General features: G+C 47.3%; 1 protein-coding gene across 1 annotated transcript in view; it reads right to left on the bottom strand.

Moving 5' to 3' along the window:
* The window catches only part of ATP11C (ATPase phospholipid transporting 11C (ATP11C blood group)), a 48,672-nt gene extending 28,414 nt beyond the window's left edge, over nucleotides 1-20,258 (bottom strand). Inside the window, exons 1-7 of the mRNA XM_086619829.1 lie at nucleotides 20,217-20,258; nucleotides 11,334-11,453; nucleotides 9,374-9,463; nucleotides 5,213-5,293; nucleotides 3,998-4,105; nucleotides 3,276-3,404; nucleotides 123-226 (exon numbers count right to left, since the gene is read on the bottom strand). Coding sequence (XP_086475955.1) covers nucleotides 123-226; nucleotides 3,276-3,404; nucleotides 3,998-4,105; nucleotides 5,213-5,293; nucleotides 9,374-9,463; nucleotides 11,334-11,453; nucleotides 20,217-20,258 — 674 coding nt within the window. The remainder of the gene's footprint in view (nucleotides 1-122; nucleotides 227-3,275; nucleotides 3,405-3,997; nucleotides 4,106-5,212; nucleotides 5,294-9,373; nucleotides 9,464-11,333; nucleotides 11,454-20,216) is intronic.
* Between the last annotated feature and the right edge of the window lie 5,165 nt (nucleotides 20,259-25,423).

Below are 25,423 nucleotides of genomic sequence, written 5' to 3'. Positions count from 1 at the left end.
AAGAAACCTTTCAGTCTCTGGTGAAAAGAAAATATTCTTCTTTTTCCTGAGCTGTAACTTATTAGATCCCCCAAGCGATGGTGCTCAGGTGTCTGCAGGGAGATTGGCCTCTGTCAACTCACTTGTAGAGGTCGGGCTGCGGCTGCTCGCACTCGATCGTGGCGGTGAGGGCGTCGATGGCTTCGTCCGTACAGAGCACGGTGGTGTCCCGCACCGCGTAGTGAGTCTGGGCAGAGAGACAGGCAGCGTCACCGCGAGCCCCCGGCAACACAGCCCACGTGTCACCCCATTACTTAGAATACCCCCACACAAAGGCTCATCAGCACCAGCAGCTCACCCGAGCCCTTGCCCCGCTCCCACAAAACAGCTGAAGGCTGAAGTCTATCAAGTGTATCAAGAATAGTGTGACCAGCAGGAATAGGGAAGTGATCCTGCCCCTGTACTCGGCACTGGTGAGGCCGCACCTGGAATATTGTGTCCAGTTTTGGGCCCCTCGCTTTAAGAGATATGGAGTGAGTCCAGAGAAGGGCGACTAAACTGGTCAAGGGGCTGGAAAATAAAACTTATGGGGAGCGGCTGAGGGAGTTGGGGCTGTTTAGCCTGGAGAAGAGGAGGCTGAGAGGAGACCTGATTACAGCCTACAAATACTTGAGAAACGATGGTGGGGAGGTAGGGGAAGGGCTCTTTACATTAGTGTTGGGTGATAGAACAAGAGGAAATAGGTATAAGCTTAGTCAGGGGAGATTCAGGTTGGATGTTAGGAAGTATTTCTTCTCTGAAAGGGTTGTCAGCCACTGGAATAGGCTGCCCAGAGAGGTGGTTGAGTCCCCATCCCTGGATGTGTTTAAGAATAGGGTGGATGATCTACTTAGCGATATGGTTTAATGGGGATTAGGGACGGTTGGACTGGATGATCTCTAAGGTCTTTTCCAACCTAGAAATCTATGAATCTATGAATCTGTGAGCTTAAGGGAAACCATAGCGAGAAAGAGCTGCTGGGTATCAGTAAGGTGTGCACCAAAAGAAGAGCATCTTTGCTTTTCCCCCAGGGACTTGCTGCTGCTCCGGCTGGGCAGGGGGGGAGGCTGCAGGTGCCTCCAGGGACCACCTGCCTGCCCACTCCTGAAGGTAATTAGAAGCCAGGGATCAGGCAGAGCACTGGCACACTCCAAGCTATTTTTAGCAGCTGCTGCTGCGAAGGTTCATCTCTCACAATTAACTGGAAAGCCCACGAAGGATCCGCTCACTGCCTTCCAGGGTCTATTTATAGGAGCTGCTCAGAGCTCCAAGTCACGGCGGGCTGCCCGGCAGGCTGCCTCAATCCATCTTCATAAACAAATTCATTAAAAAGCTTCCTCTGCTCCTTACGTTTGCGTCCCCCTCCTTGCGCATCCCGGGAGGAACCCTTGCATTACACACGCTGTAGCCATGACATGATAAATACCCACCTTCATGGCCTTTTGGTAACCTGCCTGGCTTTTCATCTTGAAAGCAGACACAAGTGCACACACATCTCTGGTGTAAATCACAGCTTTTTGGGAAACACAATTCAAAACTCTCCCTGCAGTGCCCAGTACCAAACTCAACCCGCCTGTGGGTTTGGTTTTTCCATCCTTTTTCATCCGCTGCTCCTGTCACCATGGACACTCTACAATTGCTGTCAGACACTTCAAAGCCAACTCCTAATCAATTCCATGATCTTTACATCCTCGGTCCCTTTGTGTATTTAGAAAACACATGTTCTTTGAGATAACGTATGACTGAAGATTCACTCTTCAAAGACAGAGCCCTGACAAAATCCCTGCTTAATTCTGCTCCAGTTTCACTTAACCAGGCATCTTTCCCATACCTCGATCTGATATGCCCCGAGTACTGCAAAAATCCCCACCAGGTAGGCAGCAGATATCAGTGCAGGTGAGGTTTTGGGAGGTCCTGAGTGTGCTTCCCTCACCCTCCCTTTGCAGCAAACCCTGGTTCCTAATGTTAGGCCTATTTCCCCAAACAGCATTTGCTCTTCTATTCCCTCAACCCCTTCAAACTCATCTTCATCTCATCCAGAAACAGGAGACAGCTCCCAGTCACCTGCAGAAATCCACAAACCAAGAAGAAAAAGAGAAAAAAAACAAACAAAAAACACCCAAACCCAAAACACCACAGTGGTGGTTGATACAGAAATTCAGCATTGCACTTGCAGACTCCAAAGTTGGTAAAAGCCAAGACTCTGCAAAAGTTAAGTGAACTCATGCACATAATACACCTGACACAAAAAAGCAATTGCCTGGTTAACATGGTTATCTATTTTTAGCCTCGAGCCACTTCAAAGCTCCGCTCCTCTTCACTAGTGGAACCAGTACAATGCACCAGCACTGCATCAGCTCCTACACAAGATTTCAAGTACCAATTAACAGCGACTCATAAAGAGACAAGCCGCAGAGCCCATACAACACACATCAGATCGACAATGGTACTCCCACCGACTTCAGAGCGTGCCAGAATGAATCATGTCATTTTAAAGTATCTTCCACTCTTACTACTGCAGTTGCTAGTATCTGTATAAATATTTATCAAACACAAGAGCAACGAAATTTTCATGTCTTCTGATGCATATTGTTTTTTTGTTGTTGTTGCTTCTTTCCTTAGTTTAGAGAAGAGGCATGAATAAAGAAAGAAAACAAACTGAAGAGGAAATTCATCCTGAACACGACTAATACTAAATTTCACTGCTCGATCCAGGGAAAGGGAGAGGAAAAAAAAACAACCCAGAAGAGATGTTTTTCTCAGGCTGCTGAAAAATTCCCCAAATGAATCTAGACATACTGCCTCAAAAAGTCCCAGATCTCACTGGAAAAGCTCCGTTAGATAACAGAGGCATTGGCGGGGAGCAGCCAGGCACCTGAGGCAGCTGCAGGTGCTGCCTTACCGATGCACCAGACCTCGGACGTGCGGCTGGAGCAGGGAAGCACCAACACGCTTCCCCTGATGGGCAGTAAGGCAGCAAAGCCGTATCGATACAGATCGATTCAATTTGGGGCTGTACCAGCAGAAACGGCAGTTGGAGACAAAACGCAAAACAAACAGTCCCCAGGGTGCTTCGGTGCTGACACGCTGGCAGCAGACAGAGGGAAGAGCTGTAGACACAGCCACTTGGCCACGGGGATGGGCTCCGTGGGAGCATCCTCCAGTTAATCACACCCCCTCACCAAAGCACCAGCTTCAGTGGCACTCCTGGTACCCAAGCACCGGCTCCCAAATGCTGCCCCGTCCTTCCCCGTCACCTTGAAATTGGACTCGCCATCGAGACTCGCTGTAGTGACGTAACAGGTCCCATCGATGCTGCTCGAGGCCAAAAATATCAAGTCACAGGGGAAGGTCTCATCCGCTTTCACTTCTACTATGTCTCCAACCTGGAAAAAAGCAAACGTTTACATGAAAAGCCCCCTTGGTTGTTGTTAGACAGTTACGGATTTAGCTTCTCTCCAAGCCTAGGAGAAATCACCTTGGCTAAAAGGGAAATCAGGATTCAAGAGGTGCCCGGGGCCCCGAGCATCACTCCACAGCCCGACAGGTCAATCCAGCCCAGCACCAACTCAGAGCGCCCACGTGGTGCAGCCAGTGTTCACTTCTCTGCTAAATCTCAAGGGAGCAAAAGGCTCCGTACTCGTCTGAAGCACGGCGTGATAAATTAACGTCAAAGCTCGCGTACTTTCCTGGTGTCCTTGGGAGAGTTGGAAATAGAAGAGGACTGCCTGTCCCAGAGCAGTGCGAAACGCTGACAGATCTGTCACTTGTCAGCCCTGGTACAGCCTTCACAAGACAGCTTTTCAAAGGCCATCAAACAAAAGCAGCTTCATTCCTTAATCGGGAACGGCTCTCGGAGCATCTCATCTGAAAGCGAGCACGCCGGGGCAGCTCTAACCGCACACCCCCCTCCTCCCCTGCCCTCCTGTTCCCATCGGCCTCAGGGATAACCACACGCGAGTCCTCTGTTAACGGTTACCTTGATTTTTTCACTCTCTTTCCGCACTTGCTTTGCATTTTCCACAATGAAGACGTTGCTTTTGTTCACTTCGTTATCAGCCCTGTGCCTCAGCCAGTCCTCGTACCCCTGGGCACACAAACACAGGCAACAAACTCATAACGAAGTACACTAACGAAAGAGGGTGAGTGGGAATGGAGAGGGAGAGATTAAAAAAATAACAATAATAAATTAAGCAGCCCTCAGACCTCCTTCATGCTTCATGAAACATCAGAGTTGCTCAGACTGGATCAATTTATTTTAAAAACTTCATATGCATATTTGACAGATCCAGAACAGACTAAAATAACACACAAAAACAATCTATATGCAGCGCATGCAACAAGTAGCTAAATTACTGTAACATGTTTCTATTATTCTCAGCGTTGGCAAGAACAGGCTGATAATATGAATAATACACTTAGCACCCTGCGACTTTTCCTATGGTAACGCAGGACAAGACTCTTTTTCTTCTTCAGTCCTCGCTGAAAGAATAAAACATTCAGATTTGAAGCAGATGGGATTTTACTCTAGCTCTCCCTTTCTGGCCCCTGCAGAAGAAACTTCTTTTATTATTCAGTCCTTCTGTAGAGGAAATTTTAAATGGCACATGTGCGTGCATACGATGGGAGGAAAAAGGTCTTTTAACACTGCAAGAAGATGAGGACTACATATTATTGAGACTAGCTGAGTGGTTGAACAGAATCCGTCCCTTCCATTTACCAACACGGGAGCACAGCGCAGGCTATATTTGGAGCACGTCTCTGTATCCTGCAAAGACTCAGAGACCATTTCTAAAAAGAGAAGAAAAACTCAAGTAAAGCCAGAACTGCAGCAGTAACCTTTACTGACCCTCACGGCTTGCTTACAACAGCACGTACAGAGATGTTTTACATGGCCAAAACAAGACAGACCAATAAACACACTCAACATGCAGCCTCTTCCAGAGATGGGGCGGCCACACCTTCTCTGGGTAACCTGTTCCAGTGCCTCACCATCCTCAGAGTGAAGAATTTCTTCCTTATATCTAATCTAAACCTACCTCCTTTCAGTTTAAAGCCATTGCCCCTTGTCCTATCACTATACACTTTTGCACAAAGTCCCTCTCCAGCTTTCAATTTCTCTAAAATTTCTAAAATTTCATTTTCTCTACACGTCCCAAAGAGTATCTTCCTTCCCCCGCATTAACACTTGTACCTGTTTGATAGCTGTGACAGTGATGACGAAGAAGAGCGGGAGGCCGCTGGTCACCGGGCTGGTCGGGGTGTCCACTATCACCTGCAGAGAGAAAAAACATACTGCTGACAACTAGTTCACAGGCAGCAGAAGAAATAAAAACCCTGGTAATGAGAGGGAAAAAGGTCCTCATCCCACTGGGGACACAGTGCAGCAGAGCAGGAAGGGAAAGAAGGGGCACATAAGGATGCCATCACAGGCATCCCCAAGAGCGCTCTCCTTCATTTCAAGGAGACTACAATACTTCCTCCTGAAGACCACGGCATGTCCTCAGGTGGGGAAAAACCCTATCAGAAGTAGCTTAAAAACCTAAATTTGACCTTGCTGTAGTGGAAAACAAAAGCCTGGATGAATGGGCTGCTGGGGATGGGCTACGTAAACACAACTACTCAAAGTGCGGATGCCAACGAGCCTGCTCCCACCACGGGGCGTGCTGGAGAGGACTGAGGCAGGAAAGGAGGATGAGGCAGAGGGAGCAGCAATGCATGAAACGAAAAACATCCTCATTTCTCACTGAGCCAAAGGAGGACTGCTTCTCCCCTTTGGCAGTGAGGACGGGGCACATCTGAACCCTAAAACACCGTCAGCTATGAGAGGGAGGACAGTACCAGTTGTCTTGAATGCCTTGAACCACTGACCCTCAGAGGTTAAAAATAACACACATCAGCCCAAATTACCTATGAAATATACTGCAGAATGGAACATGAATATTTCAGTAAACCAGAAATCCATACTTTGTCTTTAAGCTCTCAAATTTGATGTTCAGAGCACGACTGGAGCACAGTGACCGCACCAGGCGTGGACAGCTGGATCCTTCCCGAGCTCAGTGTGGCGCTCGAGCCAGCACCGCAGCAAAGACCAAGCACCTTCATCGTTAATTAAACCTTCAGGCTGTGGGAAACCACTCTTTCTTCTGACTGTATCCTGCCTTGCCCCGAAGGGTAAGAACAGCAGCACAGGTTCATAACTGGGAGGGAACAAGGTAAGAGGAGGACAAGCTGTGCCCCTGCCACACTTTCCAAAGCAGACACACAAAATTGGCCATTTTTCCTGCTGTCCCCAGAGAGGACGAGAGCACGAGTGGCAGATGGGCGAGGGCTGTGACGAAAGGGATGGGGAAGCTCAGCAGAAAGGCTTTGTGGCCCCACAAAGGGACTTTGTTTCCCTCCGCTTGTTTGTGCTTCCCTGGCACGCTCGCAGACTGCAGCATCTGTATATTTATTGTTTTAGGCTGCCCGTAAAATGCTGCGTTAAGGACAGGACTGCTCTTATCAGCTGGGAGGAAGCTACGTGGAAATTTTTTAACTCTTATAAAATGCTGTATGCTGCAATTTTACCCTGCACTATTGGACCCAAAGAGAGAAGAGCCAGAAGATATCAAAGTGGAAGAGATACACCATAAGAAGTAGCCTGATAAGTGGTGTATGAGTCAAGCAGCAGGAGCGTAAACCAAGATAAACACAACAAACATTTCCAGGAACACAAAGTCCTGGCTCACTCAGATGGGTGTAAAACGTGTACAAACAGAAAGCCTGGTAGAAACTAGACTTTGGAGGAATGACTTTGAGCAAGGATGGTGCCAAGTGTCACACGGACACATCACACGCAGCACATGTGATGGACACTCACTGGGGTGGCATTGTTGAAGTTTAGGCCAGTCAGCCAAAAGCTATCTTGCAAAAATCAGACGGATCTTGGGAATACAAGAGGAACTTTGGCTTTTAGCTGAGAAGCCCAAAGGAGAGGACCTCCTCCTGCCCCGCAGGAGACTTCTTGGCACTGGACAAGATGCCATTGTATGTATTTGTTTAAACAAGTGATACGATTTCTGTCCACAGAAATCCTGTATTATGGATGTACGAACACAAATATTAGATGAAGTCCCCAGAGTAACTCATTTGTGTGTTTGGAGATCATGCTCTCTGCGTGTCCCATGGCTGGATACTGCTCTTCCTCTTCGTGGCTGGTAGAAAGCTGAGGGACACATGAGGAACATGCCAGAACATCAAAGGCAGACTCCTTTGAAGCTATTTTTGAGCTGGTTTAGGACTTCAACAGCTTAATTCAGATCCACTTAAAAGTGACCAAATGCTCCTGTTACTTAATAGTTTCTTCCTAACTCATTGTTTAGGAGACTGAAGACCACAGTCCAGCAGTCACCTCCATCAATCAAAAGGGACATTTTTCATTCCTGGCACCTCCTAAATTAGCTTACTGCCATCAGCTTGGTCTGTCTACAAACACACTTGTACTAGATTTACTCCAGGCCAGCTGTTTCTACCAGGAGTCTACTCGCAGTTTCCTTTGAGCGTTGCAATAGATGAACCAAAGAATCAGCTATTTGTATCCCTGTTAGCGTGCTAATAGGTGTTTCAAGTTTAATGCATGTATTTTCTCTTCCTCTCTCCTAAAACAAGAGCTGAATTTGGAGTCACAGAGTAATAGACATTTTGATAAAGGGTTTCAGCAGCAGGTAGAGCAGATGCACCAGGTAATTCCCCAAGGGCCATGATATTTCACTCTTTATGCAGCGTGTATGGCAATTCTATTAATTTAATTTAAAGATAAGCACTTAAATAAGCTATAGATGCCATTTATCAAGGTATAACCCTGGATATTTTAAATGAATGGAGTTGCCCTGAGTGGTTTTTTAAGGCAAGTGACGTCTCTGGAACGACGAGTGCCTGGAGGCAGTCAGTTACTCTACAGGGAAGCAAATGTATCAGTGCTGTCAGGTTGGCTTTTGTTCCGTTGGGTTTGTTTTTTCTCTAATAGAGCATGAGAGTTGCTCCTTTATCTTAGAGGTAATTGCAGATCACAGAATGAAAACAAGGAGGAATAGCAAGGCTCGGCTCTCACTCATTTCGGGCAGAGGGTTATGCAGGTTAGCAGCTAAATTGCAACTAGTTTTGTGAATATAATCAAGAATAACCCATGTTCTCCATGGCCAGAGGGTCAACAGATAAAATGCAACACTGCGTCACTAAATGGCCAACTACACAAAAAGGACACCCTAAACTCCACGGCATCGCTTCAGTTCAAGGCAAATTACAAATTCACTCCGACACGATGGAGCAAGGCCAGCGAAATCAAGTGGTGGAGAAGAGCCAGCTGATGCCAGGGTAAATTGGCCTTTCATGTACCACTGCCAGCAGGAGCTATCCTTGGCCATCATCTTGGGATCCCCTGTTCCCATGGCAGCCACTGAAATGACTATGAGCCGTAACTCTTTACTGTAAGGACAAAACACTTTAGGCACTCATCTTTCCAACATGCAGCCTAGAAGAGAGTGATGTCCCAGACCTGAACCACCAAAACCCTGGAGGAGAAATCTCAAAGCAGGCTGTTTGCAGTAGCTGCACAGTGCCATTGAATTTGCTGGGGTAGAGTTTTTGATGCCTTTTTTCAGCCCTAGAGCAGGTTGTCTGCTGAGCCCCAGGCCTGAGCACAGGATTTAAAAGGTGAGTAAATGCACTGCGGTGATTCTTCCAAACCGCCTTCCCTGCAGTGCATCCGGACAGCCCGCTGTTCTTCTTGGCTGACAGAACAGAAAATGTGTGTTCAGGTTTGCTCAGGATTTGTCCCTTAACCAAAGCCACAAAGCAGAGCAGAAAAAGTTTGTGTGTGTATAAAATTTACTGGTTTGTGTAAAGCAGCTTCCTGAAGCTTCACGTTCCTGAAGCTCATGCTATGCATTTTCTGAATTTTACTGAGCACAGCCTCTCTTCTTCAGCTTGCCTTGAGACTCACTATAACTGAGATACAGAAATCTCATATAACTTAGGAAAACACACAGTTACGCAGCAGAATTAATAAAGATAAAAAAAGTAGATCTTAGTTCTGTAGCATCAAACACATTTTCACTGGTTGACTGATCTTAACGGTTAAAGAGTTCAGACGGTTTTCAAATTGTTTCAGCAGTCATTCAAACATCAGCTCAGCCAGGCTCAAATATTTTAATTGTTATTATACCTTGGATGGCGTGCAAGAAATATAAGTCCCAATTAAAAAAAAAAAACAACACTAATAAGCACAGAGTCAGTTTTGAACCTCAATTCTTGTACAAGCTGTGCTTATCATCAGGACATAAACAAAACCTGCCTTTGGTGTCAAAGCTCTTACCTGCACAAGGAAGATGATGAGGAAGTAGAAGTTGGCGATTCTTCTAAACTGCTCAAAAAGGTTCTTCGGGAGGAAGTTCCAGAGGGTGTACTGCAGAGAGAGGCGGGGGGGTGACAATCAGACCGAGGCACAGGGCTGGCTGGGGACTAGCTACGAAACGGGAAGTATCAGCACAAAATAGGAAAGGAATTTTCCCTTAAAGCCATCGAGGAGCACCGCAGTGGGCTGTCTGAGAGCCCTGGCGTGCTCCAGGCAGAAGGCCAGGTCCCAGCTTTAAAACCAGGAGCATGATGCAGCTGGATGCTGACATGCCGCTGAGCTCCTGCTTCAGCGTCCAGCTCCAGCTCAATATCTCTGCTGGCTCATTGAACAGTTGGAATTGTCTCTCAGTTACGTGGGTTTTGAGTTTTTGTTTGTTTGCTTTAAAGTAGGCGACTATTTCTATTTTGTCAAAATAACCCAAATCACATGTTTGGAGACAGTGGAGGGTAAAAGAAGATAAAACCAACAGGATCTGTTTCAGCAGACAACTTCTAGACAGCAATTCGTAGAGACATGATTTCATGAAGAGGTAATGCACAGTGCAGAGATAATTCGTTTTTTCTCCAATCAAAAAGTTAAAAAAAATCATCTTGGAGTTGTTCTTCTGTTAAAAAAAGTCATGTTGCCCATACAGATTTGTTATTATGTTGTGCTTCACTATCATTTTAAGAAGGCTGTTGAATCATTTCCTTTGGAAAACATGTGGAATTTAAGAACAACATGGAAAATAATAGGTCTAATACCTGGTATTTCAGTCTGCCTTGAATAAACAAAGAATAATAAGCAGCCAGGACCAATGCCCACTTAATTATAAAAAGAGACTGGAAAGGTAAGAAGACTCCATGCTTAACAAATATAAATGGAAAAAAAAGAGCAAGGCATTTAAAAATAGATCAGGGAAGAATTTAAATTAGTGCTAAACCAAACCATTTGTCGGAGAAGGAACTGAAACACGGGAAGGTGTCCTCTATGAAGGGCCTTCTTGTGTGCCAGGGAAACATCAATGGGAATGGTACACGAGTTAAACACAGTTAGGCTTAAAACTTTCCCCAATATAAACTCAGACAGCACAGAGATATAAAAACAAGCAAGATCCAAGGTGTATAAAAATGAAAGGAGAGGAAAAACCTCCTTACAGCTCAAATACAGTACAGCTGAAGCCCAATTGTATGTTGAGCAGCATGAATCCTAAGCAACGTAATACATATCCAGCTGTGTTGACAATATCAGATGCCACTTGTTTGATATTTTACTCAAATTGGCTTCAAATCTTTTGAAATAGCTTCATGAATGTCATGGAAAAAAGCTAAGCAGAAGGCAGACGGGTGTCATCACAGTTTTCCACCATAAACAAAAGCTGCATTAATACCATATGAATGTTTCCCCTTTTATTCAAAGGGATAAACAGAGCGTGGCTATTTTCGTTCTACCTCAAGAGAGCAAAAAACCCACAGAACCAAAAAAAAAAAAATAAGGGAATTGTATTTTTCTGTCCATTTATAAAATAAACTTTACTGCCTTTTGCAAATCTGAGTTGCTGTCTCATGCTGAATTACACTTAACCTGTCCTTTCTTCCCAAAGGGAATGATAGAAAACATTGAGAAAAAACCCCACACAAACAAAAACCCACAAAACCAATATGTCCATGTGCTTTGCTCTCATCCAGCCTAGAAGGAAGGAACTTGTACGCGCCCCCACTGGGATTGACAAGAAGAAAAAAAAAAGACAAATAGAGAGACTGGAGGTGTGGGGTGAGGTATGTACCAGGCTGCTCTGCTTGCAAAGGGACCTTTACATCCATCCTTAAGGAATTCAGAGTTTCTCAATTTCAAAAACAACCATCAAATAACACCAGGGTGAATACACAAGCAGTGAATATACGTGCACCATGCGCCTGGACGAGCGGAGCAAGCTCACCTTGGAGGAGACAATCCTGTTGTCACAGAACTTCTGTGCCACGTACGCATCCGTTTCCGAAACTGGACGGTGCCCGACCACCACGGTGCGCGTACCGACCCGCTTCTCTTCCCCAGCACACTGTCAGGACAAACAGGAAAGGGAAAAATTAGTTTGTCGTCCAAAAAAAAGTCAAATATTTGTATTAATAGTTTCCAGCTTCTGGATGCACCATGCTGTTCATTGGAAATAAGGCAGCTGGAACCTCAAAACCTCACTTCTCTGCCCAAGTAAAAGCATAGAGAATGAAGAGGTGCATGTAAGGTCATTTAGCAAAACCAAGGCAACACCGAGCCTGCAACCCAGGGTCCCCACTGCTGCTTGGCCACTGACCCCCCAGGACCACAGCCTGTCCTACACCGCACCAGCTCAGGCCACCCACTGCTCATGTCCACCATGCTCCTGCCTGTACTTGTGGCCTGTGCCATTTGCCAGGCAATTTTTCCTTCTTGAAGGAGAAAACGTTTATCAAGCACTTCAAGTCATTAGGAATATAATTTATCATCTGTACATCTCTTCCTAATCCCAACCTGGAGAGTCCTTCAGTCTATTTTGAAAAGAAACAAAACTTTGCCATAGTTTAAAAATTGGCTTGTCGTTCCACCCACGTTCCACCTCACATATCACAAAGTGTCCCTGCCACGGACGCTGGCAGCCAAGGGAGGAGACCCAGCTGGCACCGGGAAGTGCTTTGCAAGGTTGGACTTCAAAGTATAAAGTGAATTTGAAATGCCCACTAAGAGGAGATGGAGTTGGGCGGGCGGGGAAAAGAGCAGTCGTAAGCCAAGCTAAGGTTTCCTTAGAGTTAAGGTTTTGGGGTTTAAAATATGAGCGAGGAAGACATTTGTCACCGTTCCTGGTTCAAGGGCATCAGCAGGCAGCAGGGCTGCTAAACACCAGTGGACACTGCTTATACCCTGCTCAGTCTTATTAATCTTCAACTCTGGACCTCGTTTGCTTTGAAAACCCAACAGGGCAGGCGCCAAAAATGCCAAATCCCCATCCCGTGTCTGCTGCCTGCTGCAGGCAGATGCTCCTGGCGTGCCCTGGGTCTGGCTCAGCATCCTGGTTGTTCGAAGGGCCTGTCACAGGCAGCTTGCCAAGTTGCAAGCAAAGTCCAGTTGGAAAAAAAGTTCCTTTCCATGTATCGGGAGCAGCAGGAATTGAACGGATCCTGCTGCACCAGGAGCAGGGGCTGCCCAAAGGAAGTGGCAGCTCTTCCCCCTGCTCCCCACCCATGTCTGCAGCATCTTTAATTAAAGCACTGGTTTTACACCACACCTTAACCCGGGCTGGTGTGCGGACCGCTCTCGCTACAGCCATCCTCAAATCTCCAGTGGCAACTGCTCAGAGCAGAAGGTTTCTGCAGCGCCCAGGTGCGGAGCCAGCAGCAGCCACCAGCAGCCACCAGCACCCACCTCCAAGGCACAGCTGGCTCCCCACACGCAGACCCCAGCCAGGGAATGCCACCACCCCAGCATGGGCTGACCATCCTCCCAGCCTCCTCACCACCACCTGCAGCAGCAAACAGCACATCTTCCGAACCAGAAACTAGACCCAAAGTGGGTTCCCTGATGTATCTGCTGCACCACGGAGGCGGCAGCCGTGGGTCTCACCAACCTGCACTCCCAGAGCAGGAGGCAGAGCCATTCATTCACGCCATGGCAGCATCACAGACCAGAGACAGACTGTCCCCAAGCCTGAAGTGCTTGTCACGTCCCCAAGGAAGGAGCTGGAGCCGGGTGTGCCGGGCGAGCATCCCTCCAGCGCGAGGAGGAAACAGGAGCTTGCCCTGCCCACGCTGTCGGCCAGCAGCAGGGAGGAGCAGGGGCGAGGGATTGCCGAACACACGCATTGGCACGGAAGCAACAAAGCTCTGGTTAAAACACTCCTGAAAAAACACACACAAGTATCTACTCTGCAAGATTATCCATGGTTAGCCATGGAAAACCTGGAGAGTGGAGCATGTGAAGCCCCAGAACAGAACAGAACTCAAGTCCCAGGTGTGGTGTGTTAGCTGATGGAGTCCCACCAAGTTGTCACACCAACTCCTAGGTGGGCTCTCACCCCTCAACTCCCCTTCAGTCATTTACGTGAAGCACCTCCTACAAAGATGATGGCAATCCCCTCCACGGTGCATCACAGCCCTGTATGGTGGCAGTGCAGGGAGAAGTCTTGGCTCTGTGGTCTAATCAGACTCCCACCGTATCATTTCCCATTCCCCTGCCCATCCCACGGTGTCACGCTGGCAGCTGAAAGATTTCACGCCACATCTCTCCATTTTTTCCATCTCCCAGAAAGCGAGCGCACACCACAACGAGCGGTGTTGGCTCAGCTCAGCAATTCAAAGCTCTTCCTTTGACAAGCCCACCTTGAACCCGGGTTGCTAATAGATTGTTGAGTCTTAGTAATGGCTCTCAACAGAGACTTAAGAGGAGATTTAGGGAGTAACTGTCAGGCTTTTGGGTAAATTATAAAATACGCAGATTAGTGAGGAGAGGATTTAGATGACTTTTCCTGACCACCTTTCACCAAAAATTTTCTTTCTGATGGCAAAATAGAAAGAAAATATTACTTGGATACAATTCCAAGGGCTGCCCCGTTGCCTGGTGGGTTTTATAAAGTCCGTGCGACAGAGCGCAGGAGTCAGCTGGTGCAAAAGCCAGAGATTCTGTTGCTGTTCAGAGCCAGGCATGCCAAAAAGATTATTTAAGAAAATATACAATTGCGTCCTCCCCATGTGAGAGGGACTTTTTACAAGGGTGTGTAGTGATAGGACAAGGGACAATGGCTTTAAATCAAAAGAGGGGAGATTTAAACTAGATCTAAGGAATACATTCTTCACTCTGAGGGCGGTGAGGCATGGGAACAGGTTGCCCAGAGAAGCTGTAGATGCCCCATCCCTGGAAGTGTTCAAGGCCAGGTTGGATGAGGCTTTGAGCAACCTGGTGTAGGGGAAGGTGTCCCTGCCCATGGCAGGGGGGTTGGAACTAGATGATCTCTAAGGTCCCTTCCAACCCAAACCATTCTGTGATTCTATAATATATGCTTTATCACCTCTCTTTGCTTGAGGCATGGTGTTTGCAGAAGTGCTGGGAGAACCAGAGCTATCCATAGGGATCAGCAGTGCCAGACTGCCCACGGCCTTGGGATCGCGCAGTGGGAAGCCACACTGTATCCTCCCACCAAGCTATGAGGATTTGGGGATGCTGGCAGGTGACCTCAGTCCCCTCTCTACCATACCCTGCCCCAGCAACCCAGAAGAGCTCCCAGCAGCCAGCAGACACAAAGCAGCCCCTGGGGGAACTCTGCACACCCCATGAATCAAGAGGAGGGAGAGAAGGAGAAGAGTCACTATCCTATTTGGATCACTTGAAGACCAGCCTCAAGGACGCAGGTCTCTCCTACAACATTTCCAGCTCCAGTTCAGGGCTCCTGCTCCATTCCCCCAGTGTCTAACCAGTCCCATCAGCGAGTCAACATCTCAGCAGGACATCCAAACCAGGTTTCTCCTGAAGGGAGCTCAGCTGGAAGACAACAGCCAGAGAGTCAAACACAAATCACAGGAGATAAAAACGAGGCTAGAGAAGCTGTTCCACCAGGAACATCTTTCCGACTTGGCAGCTCACGCTCTCCTTTTTCTTCCCACCTCGGGCAGGACCAGGCGCCCAGGCTGCAGTAATAAATAACCGCACCGTCGCCACCAACGCAGGCACACGCTGCAGGGCAAAGTGCTGCTGCTGCAGCATGGCCTTCCTAATTCCATGGAGATGTTCAGACACAGAACATATTTCAGTGTAACCCAACCCTCCTGTACTTTCAACTTTGTACAAAGCCCACTTATTGCCAGAAGCAGCAGTTCTGACAAGAAGGCATTAGGGATAACGGCTATTTTCTTACATCGTCCAAATTTAAAAAGCCCATCTATGCACCTCAACATGCCCACAGAAGGTCAGCTGAGGCTTAGCATTTTACTATAAACTTTTCTTTGAGGTGTTAGGAAAAGGTACAATTTGAAGGCATCACATCAGGGCTAAAATAGTCCATGGATGCAACTAATGACCCAACATCATTTACGGCTTGAAGCTGTTGGAGCATTACAAGACAGAGGAATTATATTTGCAGCCCATAGCACTACTCAAAATTCTTCACGTGAGTTTGGGCAAGCCTCCCTTTGTGCCTCCTTCCCCTCTCCATCTGTGCCCTCCTCCCAGGAACACGTCCTGCCCCAGCACATCAGCCTCTGCTGCCTCCTGGGGAGGCTTCTCTTCTCCTGCCCTCCCAAATTTCTGGGAATCCATCACAGCATCATGTACAGGGCATGGCCAGCACTTGATAAAAGTTGCAAACCTGGGTAAAAATTAGCAAGCTTGGGTAAAAATTAACAGAGTCAAAGCAAGTTCAACAGGAGAGGTGAACCTATGCTCTGCAGCCCCCGTTGACCAGGAGCCACTCTAAGTGGGCTATTTCTAGGGCAGCTGCAAAACACAGTGTTTAATTACATTCCCCATATGGAAAACAAGCGTCTATGCTACCTGCTGGCCTCCTTTCCAGAAATAAAAGATAGTGGCAGAAAAAAACCAAAGCACCACCATTTGATTTACTACAGTTTCGAAAAGCATCTAAACCAGAACTAACCAATCGAAAGAAACTCCTTTCATGTTTGTTGAAGATATCTTCAAGCCACAAAGTAAACACAAATAACTCATAGAAAAAAAGATCTAATGAAAACTACAGGCATTTTTTTTTTAAAAAAAAAAAGAAGCTGCTAAAACTGGAGATAATTATATGGTACAAATACAAAGCTCAAACATTTGAATGAAATCACGGCTTATATTAAATATATGCAGAAGAAAGATGAAATCACATTACTTGGCTTAGATCTCATGAATAGTTTAAAGTCTAATCACTCCCTTATTGTTCCATTTATCATAAAAGTAGTAGAGAAGACGACCTGATTTACAAAAAGAGCCAGCAAAAATAACACCACCTCAAAACAGCCTGTTCTAGCTCCCGTTTCATTTCACCCCAGAAGAACCAAGAAAAAAACATATTCACAATTTCAAGAAGGCTCCGTAAATTTACCAAAATCTCCCCAAACCGTCCGGCAGTCTTGGAAAGCCGCTCAGCACACCGACCCCATCGCCCACACAATATATTTTAAACTGAATTTTTTCTTGCCAATTTCTCTATTACTCTTTGTCCTTAGTCATTTCTCTGTAAGTACAAGCGATGCTTTGAGAAAACCCTTAATAATTTAGCAGCTCAGACTATGCTTACCCACACCGACCACATTTTTAGGTAGATCTCCTGATTTAGAGAGAGAACTCCATCGATTGGGATCAAGTCCACTGCTCTCCCCTTCGCCTGTGAGACAGGGTCGATAACATGCACAGTCCTTGGGGAAAAAAAACATCTCATTTAAAATACTGAGAGCCCATAGGTCCAAGAGAAAGGGCTGAAGGTGAGCACAGCTCCGAGCTCGGGTCCCACTGCAGGGGACTTTCATTGCTCATCCCTAAGTGGAAGAGGGAAGGCCAGTACCTTGGGAAAGCAAAAGGTTGAAATTTAAACCATTGGCTTAAACCAAATCATTCTATGATTCTATAAACCAATATCCCTTCTCTTTTGAGGATGAAGCTCCTACTGATATTTCAAGCAGAGAGAGAACAGTATCACCAAGGAGTGACCATCAGGGACAAGCAGGAGCAGCAGCGGGGAACCATGCGAGCCTCCAGATCAAGCAGAACAACAAGCAAGAGCAAAAGAGAAGCCATGGGGAAAAGACCAATACTTTTTTTTTCAATCATGGTCAACCCATAGACTATCACAAGTTGGAAGGGACCCATAAGGATCATCAAGTCCAACTCCCTGTGCCTTGCAGAAGCTTTACTAAAAAAAAATTATAGTCCTTACAATCATGGTAAAAAGTCTAAAAACAGGAGTGAAGTGCATCATAAAGGTTCGAAACCAAAAGGCATTCGAAAGAAACAAACAATGCCTTCAGTTTTTAAACTAGTATTTTTTCAGTCAACTTCAATTCTGGGCACCTGATGCGATTTGAGATTTGAGTCCAGCAACAGCAGAAGCCAAGATGCCAATTTAAAGTGGTTCCATTGCACATAAGGGGTCCTGATAGACCAAGGGGAAGGAGGACAGGATCATCGAGGGGAAAGGGAATAAAAAAAATGGGTCAGTAAAGCTTGAACAGGTCTGGTTGCCACCTTTGCATGTTTCTGTCTCGCCCACCTGTCCGTTATGTGCAGACAGAACAGCAGAATTTATGCCAACACTTCTGCCAGCTTTTTCCCCATTTCCGCATTCACAGCTTTCCCTGCACCATTATACTTTTACTTCTTCCATTTCTAATTAAGGTGGAGGAAAAATACCCTAACCCCAAGACACAATATGATGAGGCTCAACACCCAGATCTCGTCCCTGGTCCTCCTTAGGGATGACAAAGCAGCCGATGACGTGCTCTAGCAGAGCATCATTGACCCAGATCACACCATCCTTAATGCAAGTCAAGGTGGGTCCAGCAACATGAAGGACCCTGGCCAGAGCTTGTCTCAAGGACATGCTGCCTCACCATATGGGCTTGCAGGAAGGTCACCTTCACCAAGGACAATGGGCTGGAGAACAGCAGAACCCAACCAGGCTGAGTTTCCTGGAAAAGCTGACTTAGCCAACAAAGCCACCGATAAAAGAGAGACATGACGGGGCGGGGAGAACAGGGGAAAAAGCTACTTGAAAGACTTAAGAAGGGTGGAGAGAGGAAATAGAAGAGGGTTTTTCTTCCCCCCCTAGATAATAAATTTACAGGAGGGCTCAGCCTTTTCCCGGACTCGGGGAATGCCATGCCCAGGGGTGGCAGCCAAAAAGAGCTTTTTTGGTGCGGGTTTTGCTTTGGCTGCGTTTTTCTTTTCCCATCTGCAGGCAGTCTACCCCCACATCACACAGTACTGTATCTCCCCAGCAAATCTGCCCCGTCGTCCGTAATCACAGCTTCAGTTCAGCAGCGCTTTGCAGAAAATCAGGTTCACATATGATGCAGAAAGCCCGACGTCAGTAGATATTGATTGGGACAGCAGTACTTCAGCACTGCTGTTCCATGGAAAAATATGTTGCTCTTGTTCAAACATAACCACCGACCTTTGGAAGTTTCCAGGATCTCGATTCTTTTTTCCCCTGCCCTGTTAGCAGCCGGGGTTACGAAACCATCGCTCATCTTGAAATGCAGGCGGCGTATTTTTATTTTTGGCAGTCCAGAAGAAAAGTTCGACCAGCACGCTGCCAGCACATCAAATTCAGAGCTCATAGGGACACTTCAAACTCAAGAACAGAAAAAGGACTTTGAATAAAAGCCCAAATGTTTTGCAGAGGTCACAAAGCAAATACAATGAGGTCTTTCCGTTTTCAAATCCCTTCCTCCCTCTTTTCCCCGGCTCAAGCTGTGCACACATGTCTGCTCATCGGCAGCTATTTCAGCAGGGCAGCGAACTCTTTGGAGCAGTGATTTGCTCTGGCAAAAATTAAAGTAAGAGCAAACTGGAAAAAACCTCTAAGTTTCAATTGTCGACGCTTGCATCAGACAGAAGAGCTATAATTTGTTGGTTTTCCCGTTGCTTTCTGGTCCTCCAAAAGCCTGAGCTCTCCAGTTATAGAAACAACAAAAAACCCCTAAATACTATGTTACGCGTCCCAGCTCGGTCAGACATTACTCTGCCCTCTACCACCTACAGACATTTCGCCCCTTTTTAAGTTTTCCCAGCATTTCAGAGCCAGCCAGCAAACTGCCCGTTTCCCAGTGCAGTTTGCTCCCTTTTCCCTGGTGAAGCGAGCCCCGCCGGCCACCCACCCGCCTGGGACAGAGGCTGCAGACCCCCCTGCCAGGGTGCACATCACCGCAGCAACCCAAAAGCAGGGGCTGGTACCTGGAGCTGCCCAGACTCACATCAAGCTCTGCCCCACGGAAAGCCCTGCATTTCCCATCACAGCTCCTGGGAGGGCAGGTCCAGGTGCAAGGGGTGACCGAGGCCCACATGGCATCACAGGGGGACCCCAGCCCCCTGCAAGGGGTACCTGAGCTCTGAGGTCCTGCCCCCGCTCCATGCTGCTTCCAATTATGTTTTTCCACACCAAAAAAGTAAAAGCTGTGGGTTTCTAACCCTCCCCTTGCCATGCTGCAGAGAAATGTTTCCACAGAAGTAGCAGGAAATAAAAGGGGGAAGAGGCAGAAATCACCTACTTCATCCCTCGCTCCATGGCAAAACCATCTCCATGCACTCCAGACCCAATTTGGAGTGTTTTCTTGTCCAGATACTATAGTAACCAACAGATTTATCCTTGGAGCTGCAGGCACAGTTACACTAGGATACTGGATCAGTGCAATCCAAGGAGAGAAACCCTCGACTTGTTTATCTTCAGGAAATCCTTTTGGCTCGTGTTCCTGCCAGGCTGGGTAACACGCCTGCAGCAAAGCTCGCTCTGCCCGGGGCTGACCGAGCAACACCGGCAGCACGGCAGTTGGGTTTTGGCACCAGGAGGGAAAAAAATTCACTTATGCACAGGGACACTGAGATGAGGTCTGAGATGGGCTCAGGATACCGGGCTCAGTGCTCGAGGGGTATCAGTGTGGTCCATCCGGCACCATCAGCTGCAGAAGCAAGCCCATCCTGTGCAGGAGAACAAGGGAGCATCCCGGGAGACGGCTGACAGCCAGCCCCGTCCTATCCCACCAGTCACCTTCCCTAGACAGGCAATGGGATAAGGGTGTTATCCAGACAAGCTCCTTCAACCCAAGGCTTCCTCTCTGAGCATCTGATCTTCCCACCCTGCACTTACCGGAATGGTATTTGTCAAATGGAAAGTCCCACTTCCATCCATTCAACTGCACTGGAAGAAACCACCCCGTGGAAACGCTGTGCTCCACAATATTAATGTGGCTGATTACAAGGACAACAGCCCTCTGGGCATCACAGCTAATTTTACTGCACTCCCTCCCTGAGCAAACACTTATAAGAAAAGGTGAGCTGGAAGGAAGGGGGGGGGGGGGAAACAAAAATAAAGACTAAAAACCTTCCATAACTCAGAGTGAACAAAACTGGCACGCAAAACACTGCCCTGAGAGCCAAAAAAAAAAAAAAAAAAATAAAAAATCAATATTGCATTTTAAGCTTGGCTTTGCAGCCCCCATAAGAGCGGGGCTGCTGCTGAGCTGGTGCCCCCAGCGCAGCCTGAGCCCCCCCAGCCCCGAGGCAGCACTCAGGACCCCTCACCCCTACAGGCAGCAGTCGCTTGGCTTTGTGTGAACGCTGGGGAGGAATTACGCAGAAATCGTAACAAAAGATGGCAAGGCTGCTCACAAAGTAGATTTTTTTTCGCCCCCTACATTTCATTTCCCAGCAGTGAGATTTTTTTTTGGTTTTTTTTCCTCTTAAGCCAACTGAGGCTCAGGCGACGTTGCACGGCGTTGCTGCAGTCTAGCAGTACTTAATTTTTATTACTGCTGAAAAGATCTTGGATTGCACTACCAAAGAAACGCTTCAAATTGTCTAGTCTTGCCTGTTGCACATCTTACTCAGCTGTTCTAGATCCCTTACTGCACAAGAAAAATAAGATCTCTCTGCTTTGCAAATCAGTGCATCTGCCACGACACTGCAAACAAATTACATCAAGCAAGCGTTGCCTCTGTTTTCCACTTTAATAGTCTTATAAAATCTTATTAAGGGTATCCAGCGTGCTTTAAATGCTGCTTTGCTGACCCTTTGGAAATACACAGCCAGAAATTACCAAGCCCTCCGCATGCTGCCCTACGAAGGCAAGGCTGGGGCCAGAGCGAGGGCCCTTTCACCTACAGATCCTGCAAAACTCAGCTGAACTCACGGAGCAAAAAGCCCACAGCAAAGCACTGCTCATCCAAGGCCACAAAAAGAGGTTAGCAGGAGTCTTGTTCAAGTCGTGAACAAAAATGACGAGGCCGATTTGCTCCCAAAATACCCGGCTACGATAGCCTCGGAGGTGCTGACCCCTCCTTTCTGCTGCAGGAGGAAAACAAAAAGCCCTTTACAAACAGCTGGATCAAAATTAAGTGCATTAAGCTTTCACTAAGGGGAAGAGGACAAACGTCTCTGGACTACAAGCACTATCGCATATGGCTGGACATCGAGAGCAGACACGCTTTCAGACTAAATTGGCTTCGACTGGAATTCCATCTCAAACAAAACAACTAAAGTTTTGCAAATAAAAAATTACTGGAGCCAGCAAGATGCAACAGGTGCCCAAAAGAGAGATGGATTGAAAAAAAGGGTTTTTACAGAGTATTGGTTCGGAGCAGCATCCGTGGCAGCGAGCATCCCTACAGGAGTTGAAAAACGATGAGGGGGAAGGAAAACATAACCCAGGATTGCTTCCCTTCCGCCAGCAAGCCCCCTGCTCCTCTCCCCCTCAGCCCCCCTGCCCTGCCTGCAGGCACACAGCTCAATATCCAAATGCACTTTGCAGCCATCGAAGTGGCACCTTGTGCCAAACAACCCTCAGCAGCGCCCTGCGTTTTGGCTAAGCCCGAGAAATAGCCCATAAGCAAAAATATATCTATATTTAATGCATCTATATATATTGTCTATATGCATATTTAATGTGTATATATTGCATACATGTATATTTAATGCATATATATATATAAAAGTTGCTGCAGCCTCTGGGCAGAACAGGCTTTTCCTGACCCAGCAGCCACGCTGCTGCCAGGCAGGAGCCGGGCGAGACCTTTTAAATCCAGAAAGTTTCACCGTTTCCCCAGGCTACAAGTTAGTAAACTAAGTTTTAAGAGGGCTCACCACTTACTGCCCATCCCTGCGGCGTTCCAGCAGCACCGGCATCGCTCTCCCGCCACGAACGGGTGATAGCAATCCACGTTAACAGCTCCACGCACAAGCCTTGGAGTCAAGTTTGTTACAAAAAGCAAAATACTGACCGCCCAAATCAAACGTTAAGCAGCTCAGGCAAACACCAGTGACCAACCCGCTGGTCAGACGTGGGATAATTCACAGCGACGCAGCAAACTGCAGCATGATGGTGACACTGAAAGCAGCCAGGGCTGCCTCGTGGCCGTGGAATCGTCTGTGGAAAGGGTGCAGGGAGTCCCAGGAGAGCAAAACTACAGCAGACAGATTATTTAATAATAATAATAATAATAATAATAATAATAATAATAATAATAATAATAATAATAATAATAATAATAATAATAATAATAATAATATCAGCAGGCAGCAAACTGCCAGAGCCCAGCACTCCGAGCTGCTGGGGATCAGCCCTGCCTGCAGCCCAGTGTCTGCACCATCCCCAAAGGTTAGAGAAAGCTGCAAATCTCTGGGCAGATGAGGGAAAACACTAAAAACCATGGAACCTCAGTATTGCTCAGGCAGTTAAACTAGGAAGAAAAAATAAAGATACCATCTGCTTACAAGAGATGAGGGAGACAAGGAGAGGGGTGCAGAAGCTGCAGGGGAGCAGCAGGATTCTCCCAGCTCCCAAGCAGCAATAGGCATCATCTGCAGAGCTCCGAGCCCAGGTCAGGGTGCTGGGAGAGCACAGGCAAGCCAAGTCCACAACAACCTGTGCAAAGCACTGGCAAAACCTGCTCAGCAAAAACCAGCCCATCCTTCGCAGCGCCAGACCTCAGCAAGCACACAAATATTTCCGAGATGAGCAATGAGAAGCAGATTTCAGTCTAAACCTGGAAGCATTTTCTAAGATTATCTCAGGATAGCCTGTCCTGGCACAGGGTGAGAGCTGTAGCCCACTCCTCACCATACCCTAACCCGCTCCCCTGGGCAGCGGTGGGGGACCTGGGGGACACTTTTGGGCAGAAGGCGCTCAAAGCCACCAGCCGAGCCAGTGGAGCCATGCAGGAAAACTTCCCCGCTGCCCTCCAGCCTCAGCACTCGCTTTCTACGCACGACTAAACACAGGAAACTCCCTTGAAAAATCCCCCGAGCAAATGTCTTCAGGGAAAGGCAAATGGGTCAATAGCAACACTCGGCCCACTCTATATCCAGGTTCCTTGGAAAATCCACCCTTCCCAGACACTCCAGCCAGGCTGAGCTGCTTGGTGACTCCCTCACCCCTGCGATGCCAGCTCCTCTGGCGGGCGCATCTTGGCTGCAGGTAGCACAAGGAATGTCCCCCCACTCAGCCACCCCTGTGTTTTCTCAGCTAAAGCCCCCCAAGGGGACACAGAGTCCCACACCCCACGGAGTGAGCAGCCAAAGGCTGTTTTTTTCTGTTGCACATGGCTGCAGATAAGAGATGCAAGCGTGGGTACCGTGGGAGGAAGATGCTCACAGGGCCCCAGCCTGCCCTGCTAAAAACATAGTCACTGGCAAAAAACAACTCACATTGGTGTGAAGGTTTCTTCTGGCTGAGAGACTCTGAGAATGCTCTCCGCCAGGTTGCTTTTAACTAACGCTTCAAAAAAAACCCCAACTCTCCACTAGCGAGGACGTCAACGGTTACAGCCAGAAAGTAGCAGTTTTAATCAGAAAGGAAGTGCATAAAGCAAAGGCAACAGGATGAAATTAAAGGCAAGGCTGAAAAGCCTGCTATTAATAGCCAGACGCTTTGCTTTTACAATTTTTATTGTTAAAACCAAATTGCCATGCCTTCAGCTGCAACTCAGTTCAGCTCTGAGCCTTCCCCGCACAGCCCAGACAATCGTTATTATTCTTAGCAAAATACCAACTGGAGACAAAACCAGTTTCGAGTGAAGAATAAAATACAGCCTCGAGACGTGTGTTATTAGCCACAGAAAAGTTTCTGCATGCCACAGGTTTAATTGGCAGCACCAGTTATCATTAACGTTTGACCAGTGCTTCCCAGTCCCTCCCCACAGCGATTTCTAACCTCTCCAAACTTCAACTGTACACGTGAACATTTCCATGCAGCTGCTTGTCCGAAGCTGGCTTTTTGTTTTATTTTTATTTTTAGCCAAATGGTTGAGTTATTTCTGGCAATAAGGCTATGGTTAGGAGACTGCTTTGCAATTTTCTCTTTAACAGAAAAAACGGTCACAGGGATTTGAGAAACTCCTGCGTCCCCTTTTTCCAGGGAATTTGAGAAACTCCTGTGTCCTTTTTTTCCAAGGTAGGGTCATCAAAAACGGATTTCAGTCCTGTGGAAGAGTCTTTTGCAGATCCACATTCCCAGTTTGAGCCTCCCCTGTCTCCTCTGTGGTCAAGCATGGGCTGCCCTGCAGCTGCTATAGGGGAACTGGCCCTGAGCACGCGAAATGCCTTATTACGCTAAATATACATTGCAAAATAAATTTCAGCAATGTTCGTGAAAAAGTAAAGTCACTTCATTAAAATCCAGGCTCTTTTTGAAGCGTGGGATTTCTCCAAGCACAATTGCCACCCAGTGTCACGGAGATACCCCAGCCCCAAACTTCGCTCCGGGTTTTTGCCATATTAATGAAAGCAAAACACTTGTTGCAGAAGTTGGCAGTCGGGAACAAAGTATTTGACATGCAACTTCACTCTCAAGGTGTTAGCATGGCTGGATTGGGGGAAAAAAAGTGGTTCTCGAGGCTTCCTCCTCCTACCTATGCTCTTCTTTCTTATTAGAATAGGAACTGCAATCGCACACTGTAATGTTTGCTTCACACTCTCTGAAAAAAAAAAAAAGCAAGCGTGAAAGAAAATCACAGATGTGCTCTGTGTCCTGAAATAGACTTTATTACACATTTGCTGCAAAAACTAAAGATGGAATTGTAAATTAGCATCCTCCACCCCAGACTCAGACATATCCCAAGACGTACTCCAGCATCCCCCCTGTGCTGCCTAGTGCACTCCAGGGGCTCTCCCCACCTGCCCCTGCCCCTCCTCACCTACTCCCCATCGCCAACCGCAGGCACAGGGAATTTATTTCCCTCCTAAAATGTGACTTCGGGCTATTTCTCCTTTCCAGCCATCTGAATAGGTCAGAGCACCAGGTAGGACCTGCCTCACAGGACTCAGCATCCACAGCCTGCCCTGCTCCTTCCCGGGCTTGAA

The sequence above is a fragment of the Tauraco erythrolophus genome, chromosome 13 (assembly GCF_009769465.1).
Source record: "Tauraco erythrolophus isolate bTauEry1 chromosome 13, bTauEry1.pri, whole genome shotgun sequence".
Classification (NCBI taxonomy): Eukaryota; Metazoa; Chordata; class Aves; order Musophagiformes; family Musophagidae; genus Tauraco; species Tauraco erythrolophus.
The sequence above is the reverse complement of the archived record's forward strand: the minus strand, read 5'-3'. Positions and strand labels throughout refer to the sequence as shown.